Genomic DNA, 22,057 nt, shown 5'->3' with positions numbered 1-22,057 from the left:
CTTCTCCACTAGATGTTATCCTCTTATTTATCTGGCACGATGTTACAGCGGGGACCCTTTTATTCATTTTATTCATTTTTATTCATTCATATTCATATTCATATATATATATATATATATATATATATATATATATATATATATATATATATATATATATATATATATTATTGTTAAATTGCTTTTTGATTACTAAAATATAATTTAGCCATTTAAAATGTGGGTCCCAAAAAAATTTAAAACGGAAAAAAATGAATTTGGGAAGAAAAAAAAAAAGGAATTTGGGAAAAAAGAAAACGGATTTCATGGGGCCTACTTTAATTTGATTTTCTTGCCTCTTTTATATTCTTTTATTAAATTTAGTTGATTGTTACTTTTTTAGGTGAAGTAATAATGATTTTTATGATGCTATTAAATTAAATTGAAGTTTTTATTTGCGTGTAGTCCAGATTCTGTGTGAATTTTTGGGATTCTGCTAAATGAACCTACTAGGGCTAGATGTTGGTGTTTCACGATTTTGCTCTCCATTCGTTTTGATTCGGATCTCTATTTGATATTGATTCATTTGGAAGTATTATTGTAGGTATATTGTACATTTTTGTCAAGGTCAAAAAAGTCTCTCTCAACTAATGCTGTAATATTATGCTGTTTAGTTGAGTGAGTTTTATTCACGCATCAACTGAAAACAGCGTAGACTAAGTGGCCGTTTACACGACACTGTTTTTAACTAAAATGGATAACTTTTTATGTGTTCTGGCCATTCGGTTACACGACAACAGCGTTTTGGGGGCTTATTGAAAATAGATTTTAAAGTCATGTTTTTGAAAATACCATTATTGTCTCTGTGTAAACTACAAAAACGCAAATTTGTGAAAACGGTGTCATCATGCACATGCATATTACATGTTCAGTCTATATGCTTGTAGTGTTTTTTTTTTACAAAGTGACATCGCCATCTACTGGCCTGGCATGAATAATACAGCTTTTTAAGTCGCTTTTGTAGATCTAACAACGTTGTCGTCTGTATGCAAAAAAACGTTTTTAGTACATTGTTGTTGAGTAAACTTGCCTTAATAGATTGGTCTTGCAATTTCGAATCTATATCGGTTCATTCAAATTAAAACCAGGAAATCAATATGTCCAGCCCAGTCCTAGGATCTACACATGTAAATAAAACGTGTTAAACGGAGCGGAGAGTACTGAACTCGTATTGGCATCTCGAAGCGTATTCACATTTGCCTAAATATTTAATCAGCGAACATACAAGGGGTGAGAGATGTGTAGAAGTTTGTGAATCATAGGTGTTGAATCATCAGTTCTGCAGTTCCAACTCTAGTCTTAGTGTCTTCTTTATCAGTATGTATCAGTGTGAGAGTGAGACACAGGCAGAATGTGTGAGAGAAATAAGAGACACAGGCAGAATGCTCAATCATGCCATCAGATTATAATGTGCTCTTGGGACAGGATATGGTTTAATGTATCAATGATTCAGCAATCCGTTATACCGTCGTGTGCTTGTCCGAGGGAGAGAGACTAAGAGAAAAGTGTGCATCTCATCCATCTTGGTCACTGTTCGACTGAGGGACATTGCTGTAGGTCCATGTGTGTCAGTATGACGCAGCTCACTCACCCTGTGCGTCATCCTGTGTGCTCAAGACCAGAGAGAAATGGAGAGCGTGATGGAGACAGATGGAGAAGAGAGAGAGACTCCCTTTGCATTCCCTGGCCTCATTTAAGTGTTGTAAGCAACAACAGAGTTTGGAATGGAGGGAAGAGAGTAAGAGATGCCTACAAACATTTGACCCCATAAAAAATGTATACCTACAAAAGAAAAAATATATATTTATTAGACATTTATTGTCAGACACAACATATGCAGTGTTGCCAGTCAGTGCGAGTAACGAGTTGAGATCTTTTTTGTGGCTTATTGCACTTAACTAATTTTAACATCATGCACGTCTCTCACTTTTTCTCATTTATGCATGTTCTTTTCTATAAAAAGCGGAATTTTCCCAAATATATGCTTTCAAGAAGTCCGGAACGTTATCTGGAAACATCCGACGAGAGTGCTCTGCTTCCGAAGAGAATGCGTAGCATTCCAACAATTATGAGAACAAGAAAACCGAGGCAAAATGATTATAGTGCCGTTGTCGCATTCCTCCCAGCGCACCGTCCTTTCCTTCACAGTGGTGCGCTTTCTTTCCTCCCTAAGCCAAACTTAACATCCGATGATCCGAATCAGCTGAGTGAGTGTTGTAAAATGCAGTCTTACTTTTGCTAAACTGCGGGACATGCTTAATATTAAACAGGGTAACACTTTATTTTATGTTGATGTAGTTACATGTGCTTACTATAGTAATAACAGTAAATTATGCATAATTACAAGTAAATAACCCCAAACCCTAACCGTAACTAAGTACATTTAGTTAATTAATATTACTCAGTACTTACTGGAGTAAGTACAATGTAACTACATCACCTTAAAGAGTAACTCTCAAAAATGCAAAATGCAACCTAGGGTCTTTTTGTTAATCTACCCGAGGCAAACTTTCGTTTAAAAGCATAATTAGAATGGAAACGCCACTTTTAAGATCTAACAAGTGTGACAAGTGCTGTTTCCATTCTAATTATGCTTTTAAACGAAAGTTTGCCTCGGGTAGATTAACAAAAAGACACTAGGTTGCATTTTGGCGAGAGTTACCCTTTAAAATAAAGGGTTAGACTTTATTTTAAGGTGTCATTGTAACAGTGTGATTATATATTTAAAGGATAATTCTGGTATTTAGCACTTTGAGTCTCTTTTCTGGTTTGTTTTGGATGAACCGCTTTAACCCTTTAACCCTTTAACCGCTTCAGAGTGGCTGGCTACGGGCATGCACGAACATGTCCTTAAAACAACCCTTAACATTCGTTTTCAAAACTATGCAACTCACCGAGTGGTTTGTGGTGTTCGTTGATGTACAAGTAGCGTAGCGAAATACAGTTTCTGTCGTGCTTTATTTGCCATTTTGTAAAATCCCATTGATTTCTGTTGGAGGACTCATTGCTCGTTGATATTACTGCGCTTCAGACTCAAATATCGAGCGGAAGTTTATACGCGATTGTGAAAAATAGTTCCACTATAGCAAATAACACGGATTTAAATCATACATTGCGCCGATATATTTGTTTTTAATCATCACCGAACACCACTAACCACTCGGTGAGTTGCACAGTTTTGAAAACGAACGTTAAGGGTTGTTTTAAGGACATGTTCGTGCATGCCCATAGCCAGCCACTCTGAAGCGGTCAAAGGCGATTCTAAACGAGTCAAAGTCGAGACAGGGACCCATCGTCAAAATTTCTGTGTCCACCATTCTAGTTCATCCAAAACAAACCAGAAAAGAGACTCAAAGTGCTAAATACCGGAATTATCCTTTAAGTACTGAGCAATATTAAGCAACTACATGTACTTACTATAGGGTTAGGATTTGGTTGAGGGTTAGTTGCATGTAATTATGCATAATTTACTGTTATTACTATGGTAATTACATGTTACATAATGTAACAAGGACACTGTAAAATAAAGTGTTCCCAAATAAAGTGTAACCTTAAACTTTTAACTCTGAGACGTACATTGCAGGCTTCGTATACGTGCCTAATAGCCTACACTCAAAAATATAAAAATGCCATTTTGGAATGTATCCTTGTAAACGCCGTCTGTTATGTCTTAAGTGAATGTAAACAGTTGAGAGAAAATGTGTGTAACAGTCTATCGGATCTGTGCGGCTCTTAAAGTGACTGTCGTTAATGTTAATCAACAAAAGACAAAGATAAAATGACTCACTGCCCTTGAGTGAATAACTTTTGTGGCTTTAATAAGGATTAGTACGGAGCCGGACATGGTGATGGAAAAAAATATGAGAAGGGAGGAAATGCATGTCAATGCTTTTCCTTCCATCTCATATTTTTCTTCACCATGACTCCGTAGATTAGTCTATATTTAATGTGTACAGGGAAGACTATGCTGTGTTATTTTTACATGAGATTTATTCAGTTTCTGTTGTAGGCTATTACTTATCTGAATACCACTGTTAGTACATCTTTCTGAAAAACTTAACGCACTCTTTATTTCATTTGTATTTTTGTTCTGTTGTATTTATTTGTCGGCTTTGGTTGCAAATAGTTTCCTTTTTCTTATTGTATTGCTGATTGCTTACTTATCTTCTGTAATTGTTTTGAGGACCTTTTACTTGGCTACATTAGTTAACCTAGGATTAGTTTTTGATAAAGTATTGATAATTCTAAAAGGACTCATATCATGAATTAAGACTTTTATCATATCGCCCACCAATAATCGTGTTAAATAATCATGATTTCAATGTTTGACTGAAATAATCATGTTCATGATTTTTGCCATAATCAAGCAGCCCTATATGATAGGCCTATTACATTTTTCAAAAAAGTTTTTGTTTTTATGCATTGATGCAGAACCGTTCACCTCAGCATCACGATGCAAGTAAAAACAATTAGTATTCCACCGCTTTAATAATAATAATTATTTTCCGTAAATTTCATCACAGAATTTACATACCCGTTTTTTTTGGGTGATTAATCACACTAAAACCATTTGTCTTTTGTCATTTCTTTGATAATACGAAACAATTTTTCTCATTCACATAAAGCTTTAAATTGAATTGAGAGAGAGAGAGCGAGCAAGTCGAGGGGAGGGAGTTGTGCGTATCCTTGGGCTCATCACTGTATCCTAATATGGTGTCATCTGAAACCACACAGGACACACTCTTTTTCTCTCTGTCCTCTTCTACTCATCTCTTCATTCCCCGCCCATCTCTGAGAAAGCAAGAGAAATGGAAACAAAATATATCAACAGAACAGCAAGGACACAGTTCACGGAAGACACACGTGAAAAGAGAGCTAGACAGGAAGTCAGAAAGAAGAACAAATGAGGCTATTGGACGAGTGGAAAAGACTGAGGCACATTCATAAAGAGAAAACCAAAGATGAGCAAACAGGAAGCGGTGTGAAAACATCTGGCCTAGAGCCGACAAACATCTTTCCATTCAGCTTAAAATGTGACGTGACCAGGTCTTGCAAGATGAACCTCAACTGATTGCACCCCCAAAAAAATTCTTAAAATGAATTTAATGCTTCACACACTGACTTAGCCTGTTCAGTTTGATCCCTTTATCACCTCTTTGCATTGTTTTTTCATCTTTGCTACCCTTCCCTCTGTTTTTGTCTGCACTACAAAGATTTCCAGAGCAAGTGGAAAGTTGTGGTTAGCCAGGAGAGGAAGAGAGAGAGCGAGTGGGAGTAAGTTACTGCCATCTTTCAGAGGAAGAGACACTTTGAGATTTAGGGACAGGTCGTCCTTGCATCACACTAATTAGCTTGTTAAATTTCCACTGGATCCTTTTTGTCAGCCAAAAGATGTGTTTTGGGATAAACCAATGCACTAGATGCATTAATCTCTGGAGTTGCAGGGCACGTGACCCAACAGGGCAAAGACCACAGTTGCTTGGGTCAAAGGTCATGTGACAGGAAGTGAATGCAGGGCAAGCTTGCTGCAATCTGTTAACAGTACAGATCTCGCTACTAAGATGCTCTGAAGTATTGTAGGAAAACCGCACAATAACCTGTGACATTTCAAAGGGTGCTTCCTAGGGCAAACTATTGCTTCTACTTAAAGCTTCGGGATTGGAGCAAATCCATGACCCCTAATGTATTAAACTTTTGGGCAATCTGACTTGCCACGAAATCCCGTACACTTGCATGAAGGAGGATCCTCAGTCATAACTAGGTACCAAAATATCCTAGAGACTGAACTGATTGGACAATTGTTTACTTTGACCTGGTAAGTTTAATTTTCTGGAGGGTTCCTGTTCGTCCTTCATTCCTTCACTTCTGCAATGAATGGAGTAATATGAAGGGACTGACTCTGGAGACTTTGGATGCTCATGAGGAATGTCACAGTCAGCCCATGTGAAGAGGCAGTCTCTCAATCTCTCTTTCACCTGACCTACCGTGGGCATCCTGCCCTGACAAGACTAGGCTTATCTTTGGTTTTCTTTACACAGAAAAAAACACCAAAAATAGAGTGTGATGGTGAAACAGTGATTGAATCAGCTTAGAAGTCAGAAAAGTGCACTTGCAGTGAAACATGAAACTGATGTATTAAGATTTTTTCAGAGTTAAATGGTGTTATTCTACTTTTTTTTTCTTTTTTTTCTGCATCTTCCCCTGAAGTCCACTTAGATGGTTAAAACATCTAAAACATCATAATTTATATTTACATGTCCATGTTTTTGATCCTTTTAACAGTTATTAAATCAGTGCTTCCTTACTTGTTCCTGGAGGCTCCAAAAACAGAGCATTGCTTTGGATGCCTCCATAATCGAATACAGCTGACTCAACCATTAGTTCATTAGTAGAGGCTCTAGACCGAAACTGACATGTCAGATTAGGGCGACATTAGGGTTGGGTACCGTTCACATTTTAACCGGTACCTGAGATTCGGTGCCGGTACCCAACGTAACCTTTTTTCTGTAATTTAGGCATGTTTACCTCAATAACTGTAAAGAAACAGTCATTTGTAGAAGTGTTATTGACATTATGTCAGAGCTGCCTTGATCGCTGTCTGCCATTGTCTGTAATGCTTGAATATTAATAAAAACAATTTAGTAATAAATCAAAAAAAAAAAAAATCCCACAAATTCTGTTGTGAATTTTCTTGTAATCAAATGAAGACATAAAACATTCATTTAATTGATATTTTAAATGAAATTAAACTTTTTTTTTTCAAACATGCAAATTTTATCAGATTTTTATCTGACAACATAGAGGAAAAAGTGTGATTATTCCTTAAAATACATTTTTGATAATTTATTATTATTATTATTATTAGTGTAAGTATTTTTATTAAATTGAGATATCTAAATTCTACTGTACAACAGTAATATATTATCAAGTTAAACCGAACTTTTATTTTGACAGGTTGTGGTGAAGACCTTTGAGTTTCTGTGTGTTAATGATATAATGATAGTTTTTCTTAAATTAAACTGTAAAATGTTGATGAACTTCAGTGACTCTCAGAGCGGCTCTGGAAATGCATTCATGTTCTCGTATAGTGAGACTGCAGAGGCTGAAAAACACTGCGAGCGTCACGCGTGCTTCAGTGTGTGTGGTAAATGACACCGCGCGTCTGCGCCGCTCATTCACACAGAGACACGCAGAACATGCAGGATTCGTATTTAAGTAGTCTTGCTCTCGCACCCAGATGTGTTCTCAGGTACCGAAAGTTGCCACCGATTGATTTAATGTAAATCGGTACTCTGTAGTACCAACGTAATTCTGTCGGTGCCGTTAAAAGTACCGAGTTCGGTACCCAACCCTAGGTGACATCCAAAATGCGTAATGTTGGGAAGTCTTTAGGAACAGGAAGTTGGGGCCACTGAAGTACTTAATTCACTTTTTCATGGTAAACCAAGGGAAGCCAACCCTGCTTTTGGCGATATCCAGCTATGCTCCAACACACCTGCCTGTTATCTTTTTTAAGTAATCCCTGAACATCTTTATTAGCTGGTTCAGCTTTGCTTGATATAGATTGGTGCTCAACTCTGCAGTATGGTAGTGGTAAACCCTGTGGTAAACCCTGTTCTTGAAGGGTTGCTGTCCTACAGATTTTAGTTCCACCCTGTGCCAACACACCTGCCTGTAATCCTTAATACTTTGATCATCTGGCTGTGTTTAATTGAGGTTCAAGCTAAACTCTGCAGCGTAGTGGCCTTGCAGGAGCAGAGTTTGAAACCCCTGCTCCAGGGTTGACCAGGTTTGGGGTGCAATATCCAATAAGTTTGATCCACAAGAGGCACCTCATGTAGGCCTAGCCTAGCTAGAACAGATGTGATGATGAACTCAGGTCTCAGAGGGTTTCTTCTTGGTGTCTAGGTCTTTGCTTTTTGATTGCCCATCTTTACTAGTTTTAAGAATACTCACCTGTGCCTTCCAGGAGGGTCAAGACTAAACAATATTACAATTTACAATTGCACAAAGTTAAAATGCTGTGAATGCACCAGCAAACTTGACTGTGCTAGTCGTGTAGGTGTGTATGCGCTCTTCCCGTAACAACACGTTAAAACGGGGGCGAACAAAGAATTCACAACATTCTTTTACAGTGGTGTTCTCATTATAATTTTATGTAGCTTATATGACAGACTTGAAAGTGAAAGTGTTTTCCTTTTCGAAGTGATTCCAATCATATTTCAAGCAATTCAAACCACCATGGCGAACAGTGCGCATCTGAAGTGTCTCAGCTGAAGGAAATAATCCATTATTTATCCGCTTTAATATATCGGCCTAATTGTCTTATCGGCCGATAAATATAACATTAAAAATGAACAGGTATTGTCATTATTGTGCATCCCTTTTACATCTTTTTGTTTTAGATGCAAAATCCCAAGCAGAACTTTGCTGAGGCATGCTGGGTGGATTCTTCACTCGGTTAATGGCAATCAATAAAGTCCATCAGGAGATAATTCGCTCTCTCCATCTCTCTTACATGCAGATGGTCCATCCTCCTCTGATCAATGACCACTGAGCTGTGACCTGCTTTTTATCAGATCTGTTATATTAATATTTAAAATCTTATTTTATCTTTTTTTCCTTCACCTGTTGTTGTTCATCGTTTGCTGCAGTGCACAACTACTACTTTCATTTATCCTTTTGAGTCATGCGAGGAATCAGTGTGTCAGTTCTGCTTGGTATAACGTGCATTTCTTGTGTTTTCTTATGATACTTGTGTCAGTTGTGATGCTACTTTATAAGGTTCCCAACTGCACCTATAATAAACAGTTTCTCTTGTAAATGCCTGAAGCATTAGATACTGCTAGAGAGGAAATGGCATATTGCAACTCTGAGGCGAAGCACCTGCTTTTAGTTCTGCTTGCTTTTTCCCCCACTGAATCTCACTAATGTCTGTCAGTAGCAAGTCAGTCACCGTCTTACTTTCTAAATATGCTGTTTGTGCTACTGTATCTTTCTGATTTCTATCTGTAAATGACTTTAAAAAAAATAAAAGCTCAGTGTGTCCTAAACAGGCATACTGTAAATAAAGCAACACACACTTAAATTCATGTGCTACACATACAGTTGGCAAAATATAATGGGGATACTATCATCAAGGTGCCACTTTGTTCCTGCACTGTTACCAATGAACTATAATAGATGAATGTTTGCATGTGTTGGTATATCTGTGGCTGCATATGCTAATGTAATTCAATGGAAATTCTAGTCCGGGGAACCTCGTGGTTTAATCCCAGGCTGGGATTCCCAGCCATGTTGAATTATTTTATGGCAGTTCCCTGGAAGAAGGCAGTGCCTCCGGGGTTGTGTGTACTGCAAGAATATCCCCTGATCCCAGCCTGCTTTCAGTTCCCATGTTTGAGAGGTCAAAGGACTATTTATGACTTCCTTGAGTCCAGATCTCTTGGGAGGAACGGGCCCATATGGCCATCCAGCTCAGACAGGTTCTGACCCAGAAGCTCATTAGCTCTGTTCTGAATTGTGGCTCAGGTCTGCATCAATCTGTGTCCCCAGCACAAAGAGGCTAAAAGGGGCTTGATGTTCGTGAATGGCTCATTGATGTGGCCTCTGCGGCCCCATTGTGTTTGAACAACTGTCAATTTTATGTGTACAGATCTGTATGTACTTTGGCACCAAGCTTGTTTGGAAGTGGGCCTGTGTTTGTGGCTCGTTGTAGCTGAGCATGAAACAGTGGCTGTATATCAGTTTGCATACTTGTGCTATGTGCTCGTGATGGAAAAGTACATACTTTTGAGAAGGACTACTTGCCACATCCTGAAGTTGCATCTTACAGGGTTTTTCCTGGGTCAAAAATGGTCTTCAGTGGTGGCAGACAAACAGTGTCATCCACAGTACAAAGTACCCGACCCATGAGAATAAATCCAAAATAAATGCAAAGAAACTGTTTGTAATATTAATTTATCCTATTTACTCTTTAAATAAATAAATAATCACTGCAGGATCATAGAACAAGGTGCTTAGAACTAATTTAAAAATCTGTAAATTTATATGTAAAAAGTCAAGTGCCATGATTTAAAAAAAAGTTAGTAATAAAATAAACAACGAAGTAACGCATTATGTAGAAAATGTTTTCATTTTCAACCGATTTAATCCGCAATCATCAGGTGTTCATTCAGCATGAAAATATATATTATATAAAGTATAATATTCACTAAAGCTGCCTATCAATTACTTTTACACTGTGTACTGTGTGCAATGAATCTCTTATTGACATTGTGTTTATACTTCGTTAGTTCTAATGAAAGGAATCGCAAGCGTGCAGAACCTGCACTGATCGAATACTCTGCCGTTTGAGCGGATTCTGACTAACTTAAACGCATCTGATTGGCCATTGCGTTCACGTGCTCAACAGATACGTCTGTGATTGGCTACAAAGCTCAACGCTGCAAAAACTCTCACAGGAGTGTTTTAAAGCAGCCAGCTATCAGTGGGTACTGTAGAATAGCAGGTGTCACTGCATTAAATGATCAAATAAATCTTTAGCGGGACAGGTTCATGTTGGTGGCTGATAGGGGTGTAACAATATATCGTGTCACAATATATCGCAAGACAAAAATGCAACAATATGTATTGTGTAGAGTTCACCTAAAATAAAAATTACTGTGTGAGGGGAAAAAATATATACACAAATATGTGTATGTGTGTGTATATATATATATATATATATATATTTATAATTAGTGATGCACCGAAATGAAAATTCTGGGCCGAAACCGAAAATTTAGGATGCTCTTGGCCGAAAACCGAAACTGAAGCCGAAAATGGCTTCTTTTAAAAACGTATATATACTGCTTGAATTTAATGGATCTGAAATGAAAAATCACAATATAAAAATCAAATTTTATTAACAGTTACATAACAAAACATAAAATATTTTTAACAATAAATATAAATAATAATACCAAATAATATTATTCTTCAAGTTTTATGTTCCGTCAAATAAAATAGTTTTTTAAAAGTTGTGCAAAAAATCCACAATTTTGGAGATTTTTGCAGAACAAATGTTACATATTGCAACTTTGGTGTCCTCTCGTATAGGGCTGTCACTTTTGTGAAAAATAAATCCTGTTCGATTTTTGAGACATAGGCTAAGTGTTCATTGAATCGTTAGTAAATTGCCTATATTTGGCGTTGATCCGTTTTCAACAGCAAATATAGGCAAATCCACGGACAACTAAACAGGCATTAGGACGACCGTAAAGAGGGCGCACAAGTCAGCAATGTGGACTGCCATAACATCAATGAAAAGCATTACTGAAGGCTACATATTATGCACTATATTATGCAGAAATAGGCTATGTGTGTGTGTGTGTGTGTGTGTGTGTGTGTCAGAACCTGCAGTTGCTGTGTGACGCGCGTTCGCTGCGAGCGTATACTGTAGTGACGAGCTGGACGCGCTCCGAGAGAAGGCCGTTAAAGTCGGCATGAAACGGAAGTTGAGATTGTCATTTTTTCCTTGTTGTGACGTATATCCGAGTGAAACGGCTTCTGAAATTAGAAAAAAAATGTAGGGCGGGGCTTGATTTCGTTCTTCGGGAATTGATTGGATCGTTGGAGGTTGGGCGTTGCAAACAAAATGGAGGCAGATTTGAATGCCAGTTTACATTCAGTTGTGGAGGATTTCTCTCCACCGGACTCCCCACCGTTACCCTCCCCTCCATGAAGGATTTTTTATTGAGGAGCCCGGCGACGAGGACGAGCAGCTAAATTTTCAGGCAGGAATCAGCTCATATTTATATGAGCCTCCCGCGAACCAAGATGAATCAAGTTCACCCTCGAGAGCAGAAACGAGACAGACACTGATAGCCGCACCCTCATCGGCTCTGGCCGCACCCTTTCGCCATGGCACGTGACCAAAAGAGAAGAGAGGTCGTTTCGAGGGGGGAGGGAAGGGTAATGTTTTTGATTAAAGATTATAAGGGTACATGAATTTAAAAAAAATAATAAAGTGCACAGATAAATCATTTATAATAAACACTACAATATTACATATAAAAAGAAGATTTGTCAAATTTGATTTCATGCCGACTTTAAAATCGATTCCCTATTTTCGTTTTCGAAACTTGTGTTGGTTGGTCCGATCGATTGTGCAATAAGTGACAGCCCTTTGACATGCTTAATCTTTGATAGGCAGACGCGTGATAACAGCTCGACCGTGAGTGAAACCTAAGCGCTTGCGCACGGATGGGAAGGGCGGATGACATTCATTTTCGGTTAAACGTTTTCGGCTGTTTTTTTTTTTATTTCGGCCCGAAACCGATAATGCCATTTCGGACGAAAATTTTCGGCGGCTGAAATTTCGGTGCACCCCTATATATAATATAATATATATATATATATAATTTATATATATTTATCGTTATTTTTTTAATTATTGCTGTTCATGTAAATGTTTACAAAATACTTTTTTTGGCTGGCAACATTTGACTTGCCTTTCAAGTGCACGATAATGGTTATCACAATTCCATGAACGTATCACATAATCGTGTAGAATATTACATGGTTGTGCTACTGTGTTGATGTGTATTAGAAACAGAAGAGCTGATCTTTATGATGTTTGTTAGGCTGGACGCTCACAACTCGGGTAAGTTATAGTCGAGAGGACAGACCTGTTTATTCTCAGACTTTCTTGTCTCACAGAAGCTGCTCGAGCAACTCGGCTGAGGTTTTGAGAAAATGTCCCTGGAGGCTATACAATGTAGTTTAAGCACAAATATGTACAGACATTTCCCTGCAGCAGTGTTAGCGCTGACACTTACAGTAGCCTGTGTGTGTTTTAGGAGATTATATATGAGTGTAACACGGTTAGCTTATAAGCCTTCTGTTTGAACAGACTGATACTGCCCTGCTGTAATCACTTTCTGTTTGCTTTTGCCTGTATTGGTGCAACAGAGCTTCTCCTCCTCCGGACACTAAAGTGTGTGTGAGTGTTGGTACAACAGAAGCGCTCATCCTCGTGCTTAGTGTTGTTTAATGTAAACACCAGTGCTGAAACAAACGTGCTCAGGTGCTTTCAAGCGCTTGATGTGTGTCTGCTTAGTATCAGCGGGGATCAGACCTTGTTTGCCCTCATAGGAAAAGTAGATTTGCTGAAAGTATATGATCTAATTACAGTTCATTTTCCAGTAATAAATCATTACTCGTGTAGCCTAAAGCTAGATGTTTTATATGAACCCATTCAGTAGTTCAATATCGCGATGACATAGATTTGTGAAAAACTTGGGCTAAGGACTGCTGGGAAATATGTAGAGGAAATTGACATGAGGTGATTTCAATGCATTTTTCTTTTGTTTGTAGGTTTAAAGACGTATCTGATCTCGGGCCGGAAGATGGGCTCACAGTGTGGCTGTTTCCAGCTCAGTTTGGGCCGGGACTATGGAGAAATATTAAGTCCATCTTCAAACACGCACACTCCAGATCTCACACACAGCGTCCTCACTGAACCTCTCTCACACAGCAAGGTACGTCCCTCAACACGCACAGAAATGCTGTTTAATGCAAATGCAAATTATATTAAATGAACAGTTCTAATAAATCTGTCATTACTGACTTATTTTTAAGTGAACTATCCTATTTCTTTTTGTCTCTTTCCCTCCACAGCCTGTGTGTTGCATCTCCGTAGATGCCGTTGATAATCCGATAGCAGATGAGGCAACTCGAAATGGCTGCCAGGATGAACATAGAGCCAACAGCAGCAAGGTATGTAACAAAACTAAACTAACAGATAGGAACATCAACAAAAAAACCTCAGAAAATTGCACAATGGAAGCACACACCTTGGTGTAAGAACCCAATGTACTCAATTTCAGCAGGTGTTCATAAGCAGGAATGCCAGTCTTCACTGGTTCTGGGTAAATAAATATATTGTGCAATGTTAGTTGATGTAATTAGTTGGAGTATAACACTTAAACTGAGAGGTTTTATGTACGTTTTAGTCCCAAATATACTTAAGGAGATGGCAGATTTTATATGTCGTGGCCAAAACGCTGCTCTTTTCCATACACACTACTAAAGTTCCATCATTTAGTCAACATTAGAATCAATTCCTGGACAAATGGTTCTCTTTTTGATCAGTCAAAAATCTACCGCTCGACTAGTGGAGTCTGATTCCTGAACTAATGAATCTTTCAGACTGGTACTTTTTAGTGAATCAAAAACATACAATGTGGCCAATGTAGCGTGATTCCCAAACCAATGACACTCTTGAGCTAGTTCTGGTTAGTGATCTTCATTTGAAATTGTGCCTGGATGACTGGCTCTTTTGAACTGGTTCTTTTTATTGACCTGCATTAGAACAGATTCCTGGATGACTGGCTCTTTTGAACTGGTTCTTTTTGATGAATCAAAAACCTACATCATAACCAGTGGAGTCCAGTTCTTGAACAAAATAAGTTTTGGAATTGGTTCCTTTCAGTGAACCGAAAACATACAGCATGGCCAGAGTAGTCCGATTCCCAAATATATGACTCTTTTTGAACTGGTTCTTTTTATTGACCTGCATTAGAACAGATTCCTGGATGACTGGCTCTTTTGAACTGGTTCTTTTTGAGGAATCAAAAACCTACGGCCCAACCATTGCAGTCCAATTCCCAAACAAATTGATCTTTCGAACTGGTTCCTTTTAGTAAATGTTTTGAGCTACTTCTTTTTAGTGATCTGCTTTAGAACCAATTCCTGGACAAATGGCTCTTTTGAACTGGTTCTTTTTGAGGAATCGGAACCTTAAACTTACAACATGGCCAGTGTAGTCCAATTGCTGAACAAATGAATCTTTCAAACGGGTTCTTAATGAATCGGTGGCCAGTGTAGTCGTATGTCTCATTTGAGCAAGTTCTTTTTAATGATCTGCACTAGGACCGATTTCTGAACTAATGGTTCTTTTTGATGAATGTAACGCCTCCAGTCCAAATTCCTGGATGAATGGCTCTTTTGAACTGGTTCATTTTGATGAACCTACCTAATGACCAGTGTAGTCAAATTCCTGAACGAATGAATCTTTTAGAACCGGTCCACTGTAGTCAGATTCCCAAAGAACGACTCTTGAGTTCTGTTTCTTTTGCACAGTTTCCTGCAGGCCGTAGCCCTAAAACCCTGAACGGACTGTTGAGTCCTCTGTGCGAGGAGCGGGTGGGAGTCAGCCAGTCGTCTCTGTGTGACAAACTGCAGGAGAAGGACAGGAGCTGGGCTGGAAGTCTGACCGCAGAAGGAGGCGGCAGTAAGGACCACTCGGCGATCCTCCCGCTCCGCTCCAAAAACTTTCGAGAGAAAAGTGACGCACACTTTGTGGAAGTGATAAAGGAAGACAGGTGAGCGAGAGAAGATTTTGTACATTTTGTAAATAGTCCTTTTGTGATTCAGTGTTTCATTTCCGTTCTTTCTTGTTCTCTCCATGTTGTGTTTGTGTTAGTCTGATGAAGGATTACTTCTTCAAGCCACCCATCAACAAGCTGAGTTTGAACTTCTTGGAAAAACCTCTGGAGTCAGCGTACCGCAACAGCTACCACGAGGAGGTACACGCTGGGGTCATTATACTTAACTAAAACCATAAAAAACCTCAAATAAAAATATACTGAAGAGAACCTATTATGCCCTTTTACAAAGTCTTGTTTTTGGGGTTTGCTAGTATAGGTTTTCACATTAAAAAACATTCTTTTTCACATATTTTACATTGTTGCAGCACCTCTCTTCCCAGTTTGTCAGTAACGCTCCGGGGTGTGTTTCCCGAAAGCATCATTAGCCAACTATGGGTCGCAAATTCCGTTGTTACCGACATAGGTTTCCTGAAACCATAGTTCCAACGAACATTCTCAAACAGCATTGCAATCTTTAAACTGTGGTTAGAAGCTTCTTGTTAAAATGACATGTGGAATTTTCATTTTTCAATAGCGAGCTAGCTTTGAAAGCATAAGATCCCACGTCCCTTCAGAGCATCTCCAAAACACATGAACACACACAGCAGAGTCTACAAACCTACAATTTCATTAAAATACCAATGTTAAAATGTCTCAAAGCACATAACATTACAATAATAATGAACATAAGCAACTGAAAGAGCTCTGACCTGTACCACCTGACTGCTGCAGATTCATTTCACTGCTGAAAGTGTTGACACTGGAACGCATAAATTCGACTCACGAACCATCTCTTCCAAATTACGGTAGTGATGTTGTGAACGCAGCAGAAGCTGGTTGTTTTAGTTCAGGAGGAACTGTGACTGACGTCGGTCTAACTCTGCATAGCATGAAACACAGGTATAGAAATACATATGTTGACTGACAGGTAGGACATTGTATGCAATGACCGAATGCAATTATTGGATGAACATTTTATGGTCCTATGCCTTCCACAGATAAAATATAATATAATATAATATAATGTAATATCATACTTCAATATACATAAACATGTATACATATACTTATACTTATACTTATACTTATACATATACATATACATATACATATACTTATACTTATACTTATACATATATTTAGATCACTTAACTTAGTGATTGCTATCAGGATGTAAAGAGACTTTCAACCAGCATGACAAAAAAAATTTTCTGGAACAAATCAGCACCCTGCCTTTAAATAGATCATGCTCTTTTGGGCACAGTAAGCAAGCTAATATTCAGAGCATTCTATATCTTTAACTCTATTTAAATATACAGTATATACAGTTGTCAACATTTGAAGTGGATCAAAAAAGTTTATCAAAGTTGTCCTAAGACAAGAACGGGTATTGTTCAAAATTCATGTATAACTTTCATGAAAGGTTTAGATCCACTTCAAATGTTGATTACTGTACATTTACACATATATAAACATTTAGCGTGTCAACATATATACGTGTCAACAATCAGCGCATGTGCATAAAATGACGTATTGAGGGAACCCACAATGAATCATTCATCAAATAAAGCAAAATGACAATGAAGTAGTCAGTAGGTGCCATGTTCGTTACTTCAGCATCTTGGAGATCTTGAATAGATTAGTAAGCTGAAGTTATTACTCCTTGCCCTGTGTGTGATTCCATTAACGACAGTCCTATATTGTTGATCCAATGTGGTTCAAACGACAGAGGTGCGACCATGTTACTACAGCTTTAGGAAACAGTCGTGACTAGTTGGTTAGTTTCTCCAACAATGCATCATACTATGGTAGTTAATCAGCGAGTTCCATTGTTGTCCAGGCAACACACCTCTGTTTAGTTCCTGTCTCTATGAAGCCCCTCCTTCTAAAAAGCACAGTGTGCTCTGATTGGTCAGATGCACCTGTGTGTTGTGATTGGTTGACCGCTTCAAGCGTGTTTGTGAAATGTCACGCCACTTACCATAACTGTGAGTTTAAGCACACTACTTACTAACTCAACCTTTTAAAATATTAATAAAGGTTGGGAAAATATCTCCATTGATGGTAAAATAAAACAGTGGCACACACTCTCCTACCAAAGAAACATGTAGATCTTAAAACAGTCATGCATAGACCTCTTCTGGTTATTCAGAGTACTGCAATCTCATCAAATCAGTGTCTTCTGCTCTGCGTTTCCACCAGGTGGTGAATCACGTGCCGGTGCAGACGTTTGCGAGTCCAGTCTTCAGCTCTCTGCTTGATGTTTTGCTGTCTTGTGCCGTTTTTCTCGCCCTGACCATCGCCTGCTTCCTGTATCCCCTTGTTTCCATGGAGACGCCCATGGCAACCACGCTCGGACTGGCAATCACTGCCGCTCTGTTGGAACTGGTTTCTCTCATTTTGTCCGTTCGGTAAGTTGGACTGTCTTGTAAAACAACATGAAAAAGAAAACATTTGAAAGGGGTCAGATCATGGAGAGTTTGATGTGCAGCCCATACCGTTTATGAAAACGATCATACATAAATCATATGACAACCCATGTTTAAATATCATACAAATGGCTATTGGTTAATTTAATTAATGCTCATTTCCCTTGTTTTTACAATTAAATTTATTTTACTGTCATTTGACGCTCACTTAAAGTATTAGTCTTTTTAAAAATTAACTTTATTATAATTAAACTGATAATTTAAATAATTTATAAATACCTTATTAGTATAAATTATTAACACTAATGATTAATAATTTATTACAGAGCCCTGCATATGTCATGCAGAAAAAAATTAAAATGATATTGTAACCACGAATTAAGAACTAATTTCATTGTTTTACTAAATTGTGGCCACTTTGTACTAATTTTTTCCCTAGTTCTGATATAACCAAAACAAGGGAATTAATTATTACTATCTGGCCACGATAAAAAAATGTTTTAAAAACAGAACAAATGGTTATTCATGGCCTCAATATATGTGTGTGTATGTATATATGTATATATGTGTATATACACTCACCTAAAGGATTATTAGGAACACCTGTTCAATTTCTCATTAATGCAATTATCTAATCAACATGGCAGTTGCTTCAATGCATTTAGGGGTGTGGTCCTGGTCAAGACAATCTCCTGAACTCCAAACTGAATGTCAGAATGGGAAAGAAAGGTGATTTAAGCAATTTTGAGCGTGGCATGGTTGTTGGTGCCAGACGGGCCGATCTGAGTATTTCATGATCTGCTCAGTTACTGGGATTTTCACGCACAACCATTTCTAGGGTTTACAAAGAATGCTGTGAAAAGGGAAAAACATCCAGTATGCGGCAGTCCTGTGGGCGAAAATGCCTTGTTGATGCTAGAGGTCAGAGGAGAATGGGCCGACTGATTCAAGCTGATAGAAGAGCAACTTTGACTGAAATAACCACTCGTTACAACCGAGGTATGCAGCAAAGCATTTGTGAAGCCACAACACACACAACCTTGAGGCGGATGGGCTACAACAGCAGAAGACCCCACCGGGTACCACTCATCTCCACTACAAACAGGAAAAAGAGGCTACAATTTGCACGAGCTCACCAAAATTGGACAGTTGAAGACTGGAAAAATGTTGCCTGGTCTGATGAGTCTCGATTTCTGTTGAGACATTCAGATGGTAGAGTCAGAATTTGGCGTAAACAGAATGAGAACATGGATCCATCATGCCTTGTTACCACTGTGCAGGCTGGTGGTGGTGGTGTAATGGTGTGGGGGATGTTTTCTTGGCACACTTTAGGCCCCTTAGTGCCAATTGGGCATCGTTTAAATGCCACGGCCTACCTGAGCATTATTTCTGACCATGTCCATCCCTTTATGACCACCATGTACCCATCCTCTGATGGCTACTTCCAGCAGGATAATGCACCATGTCACAAAGCTCGAATCATTTCAAATTGGTTTCTTGAACATGACAATGAGTTCACTGTACTAAAATGGCCCCGACAGTCACCAGATCTCAACCCAATAGAGCATCTTTGGGATGTGGTGGAACGGGAGCTTCGTGCCCTGGATGTGCATCCCACAAATCTCCATCAACTGCAAGATGCTATCCTATCAATATGGGCCAACATTTCTAAAGAATGCTTTCAGCACCTTGTTGAATCAATGCCACGTAGAATTAAGGCAGTTCTGAAGGCGAAAGGGGGTCAAACACAGTATTAGTATGGTGTTCCTAATAATCCTTTAGGTGAGTGTGTGTGTGTGTATATATATGTATATGTATATATATATATATATATATATATATATATATATATATATATGTGTATGTGTGTGTGTGTGTGTGTGTGTGTGTGTGTATGTGGGGCTCCATCATTTGTAAAGTAATTTAAGTGAAATGTAATCTTCAGCGAATCTCAAAATCAATATCCACTTTTCATATTGGACATTATAATGTTGTGAAGCCTAAATTAATTTAAAGCATTTGAAACATTTAGTTTAGAAAGCATTTAGTTTTTATTGTATAATTTAGAAATTATTTAGACAAAATAGTTATCAGACATGAATTGAAAACAATGTACACTTTATTCAGTCATAATTTATATATGAGTGTAACTTTTGTAATCCCTGTTTTGCAGTATGATCTTTTGCCTGGATGATGTGCAGAACTGTACCCGGTCTCTGTTGAAGCTGGTCTCTGGCTGGATCCCACGTCATGTGATCGGGGCTGTGCTCGTTTCACTTCCTGCTGTGTCTGTCTTCTCCCACCTGGCTAACATTCTGGAGCTGCCCATCCAGGTGACGTCCTCAACATCCCTCCTACTCCTATAAATGCTGGTCTTTTTAACTTTCTATTTATCAAAGTATCCTAGAAAAAAACACTTTTTATTACATTTCAACATTGATAAAAATCAGAAATGCTTCTTGAGCATCAAATCATCATATTAGAATGATTTCTGAAGGATCATGTGACACTGAAGACTAATGCTGAAAATTCAGCTTTGATCACAGGAATAAGTTACATTTTTAAATATATTCACATAGAAAACGGTTGTTTTAACTGTATTTTTGATCATATAAATGCAGAGCATAGACTTCTTTCAAAAATATTAAAAATCTTACAGACCCCAAACGTTTGAACACTTGTGTAAGTTTGTGCTGGAACATCAGAAGCGAATGAAATAATTTAACAAATTAAAAGAATGGAATATAAACTTCAACTTCTGCTTTCTCAACTTGAAGTTAAAGTTCTCAAGTACAATGCAAATAATGTAAATGTAAACCGCCTTTTTTAACAAACTCGTAACTTAATAGGTTTGGAATAGAATATTATGAAATTTATTAAACGTTAAATAACATTTAAACGGTAACATTTTACAATAAGGTTTCATTAGTTAACATGAACTAACAATAAACAAAACCTTTACAGCATTTATTAATCTTAGTTAATGTTAATTTCATAATTTACTAATGCATTATTAAAATCAGAATTTGTATTTGTTAACATTAATGCACTGTGAAGTAACATGAACAATGAACGACTATTTTTATTAACTAATTTTATCAAAGATTAATAAATATTCTAACAAATGTATTGCTCATGGTTAGTTAATACATTAATGTTAACAAATGAGACCTTATAGTAAAGTGTTACCATTAAAACAAACATGGGAATTTATTAAGGGGTTTCTTTGCTATTACATTTTCGTTACTTTGTTTTTTAATTTTATTAGTTCTGACATCCCTAGATCCCTAGAGAGTTTTATTCTTCAAAAAGCTGTATGCAAATCAAAGTAAACATTCTTCTGAACACAAAAACACACTGTTTACTAACAAAAGTGGTTTCACAAGCTTATTACGGTATACCTTCATCTTAAAGAGTGTTCATTTTCCCAGTTTCTTGAAGCCTGTTTAATCAAAGTGTATCCCTAGGGTAATTAGAGGAAGGGTTTTGAAGCTTCGAGGTTGAGAACACTGTTACTCTACAGGATCATGCAGTATTGCGACTGTATAGTATGCAATGCATTGAGGATTTTATATTGGAACATACTGTATGCTGAGATTGCTGACAAGCTCATTACAGGTCCAGATACACACAATCCCACAGCCCTGGTTTGTAAATATGTTTGTCAGTGATTGGTTCACTGTTTAAACTTGCGCTCTTTCCTTTTCTGGTTCTGTAGGTGACCATGTTCCTGTGCTGTGCTCTCATTATTGCTATTATCCAGTACTGTAACTTCTGCCAGCTCAGTTTCTGGATGCGCTCTGTTTTGGCCACTGTTGCTGGTTTGTCTTTACTCATCCTGCTCTACAGCGCCACCATCAGGCTCAGGTCAGACATCCTCAGCTTTTGTTACTACTTCAACTAGCTATGTTTTTACCAATATCAGCTTAGTGTTTGAATTAATTACATAACTGTATTATAGTTTTAGAGCATAGTCATGAGACTCAACAAAAACACAAACCTATACAGTTCATGATGGTACATGTCCACCCGATGCTGAAGAAATATTCCCAATGCCACCCAAAACAACATTGGTATGTCTGTAAAATGTTCAACGATATGGGTGTTTTCACTATGGTCTATGATTGCTTTCAGTACAAGATGAAAAAAGTCATTTATTATTGAAAGCAATCATTA

At 37.9% G+C, this 22,057-nt stretch overlaps 1 protein-coding gene across 1 annotated transcript in view; it reads left to right on the top strand.

Annotated features, from left to right (window-relative positions):
• LOC311084434 (adenylate cyclase 9) overlaps nucleotides 1–22,057 on the top strand; it is a 41,541-nt gene that overhangs the window by 13,309 nt on the left and 6,175 nt on the right. Inside the window, exons 2-8 of the mRNA XM_084116439.1 lie at nucleotides 13,399–13,562; nucleotides 13,702–13,800; nucleotides 15,166–15,407; nucleotides 15,509–15,611; nucleotides 17,655–17,863; nucleotides 20,055–20,214; nucleotides 21,600–21,748. Of these exons, the coding sequence (XP_083972565.1) occupies nucleotides 13,399–13,562; nucleotides 13,702–13,800; nucleotides 15,166–15,407; nucleotides 15,509–15,611; nucleotides 17,655–17,863; nucleotides 20,055–20,214; nucleotides 21,600–21,748 (1,126 nt within the window). The remainder of the gene's footprint in view (nucleotides 1–13,398; nucleotides 13,563–13,701; nucleotides 13,801–15,165; nucleotides 15,408–15,508; nucleotides 15,612–17,654; nucleotides 17,864–20,054; nucleotides 20,215–21,599; nucleotides 21,749–22,057) is intronic.

Source organism: Abramis brama (genome assembly GCF_963993115.1).
Source record: "Abramis brama genome assembly, chromosome: 6".
NCBI classification, from domain to species: Eukaryota; Metazoa; Chordata; class Actinopteri; order Cypriniformes; family Leuciscidae; genus Abramis; species Abramis brama.
Note: the sequence above shows the minus strand (reverse complement) of the source record. Positions and strands in the feature narration are given on the sequence as shown.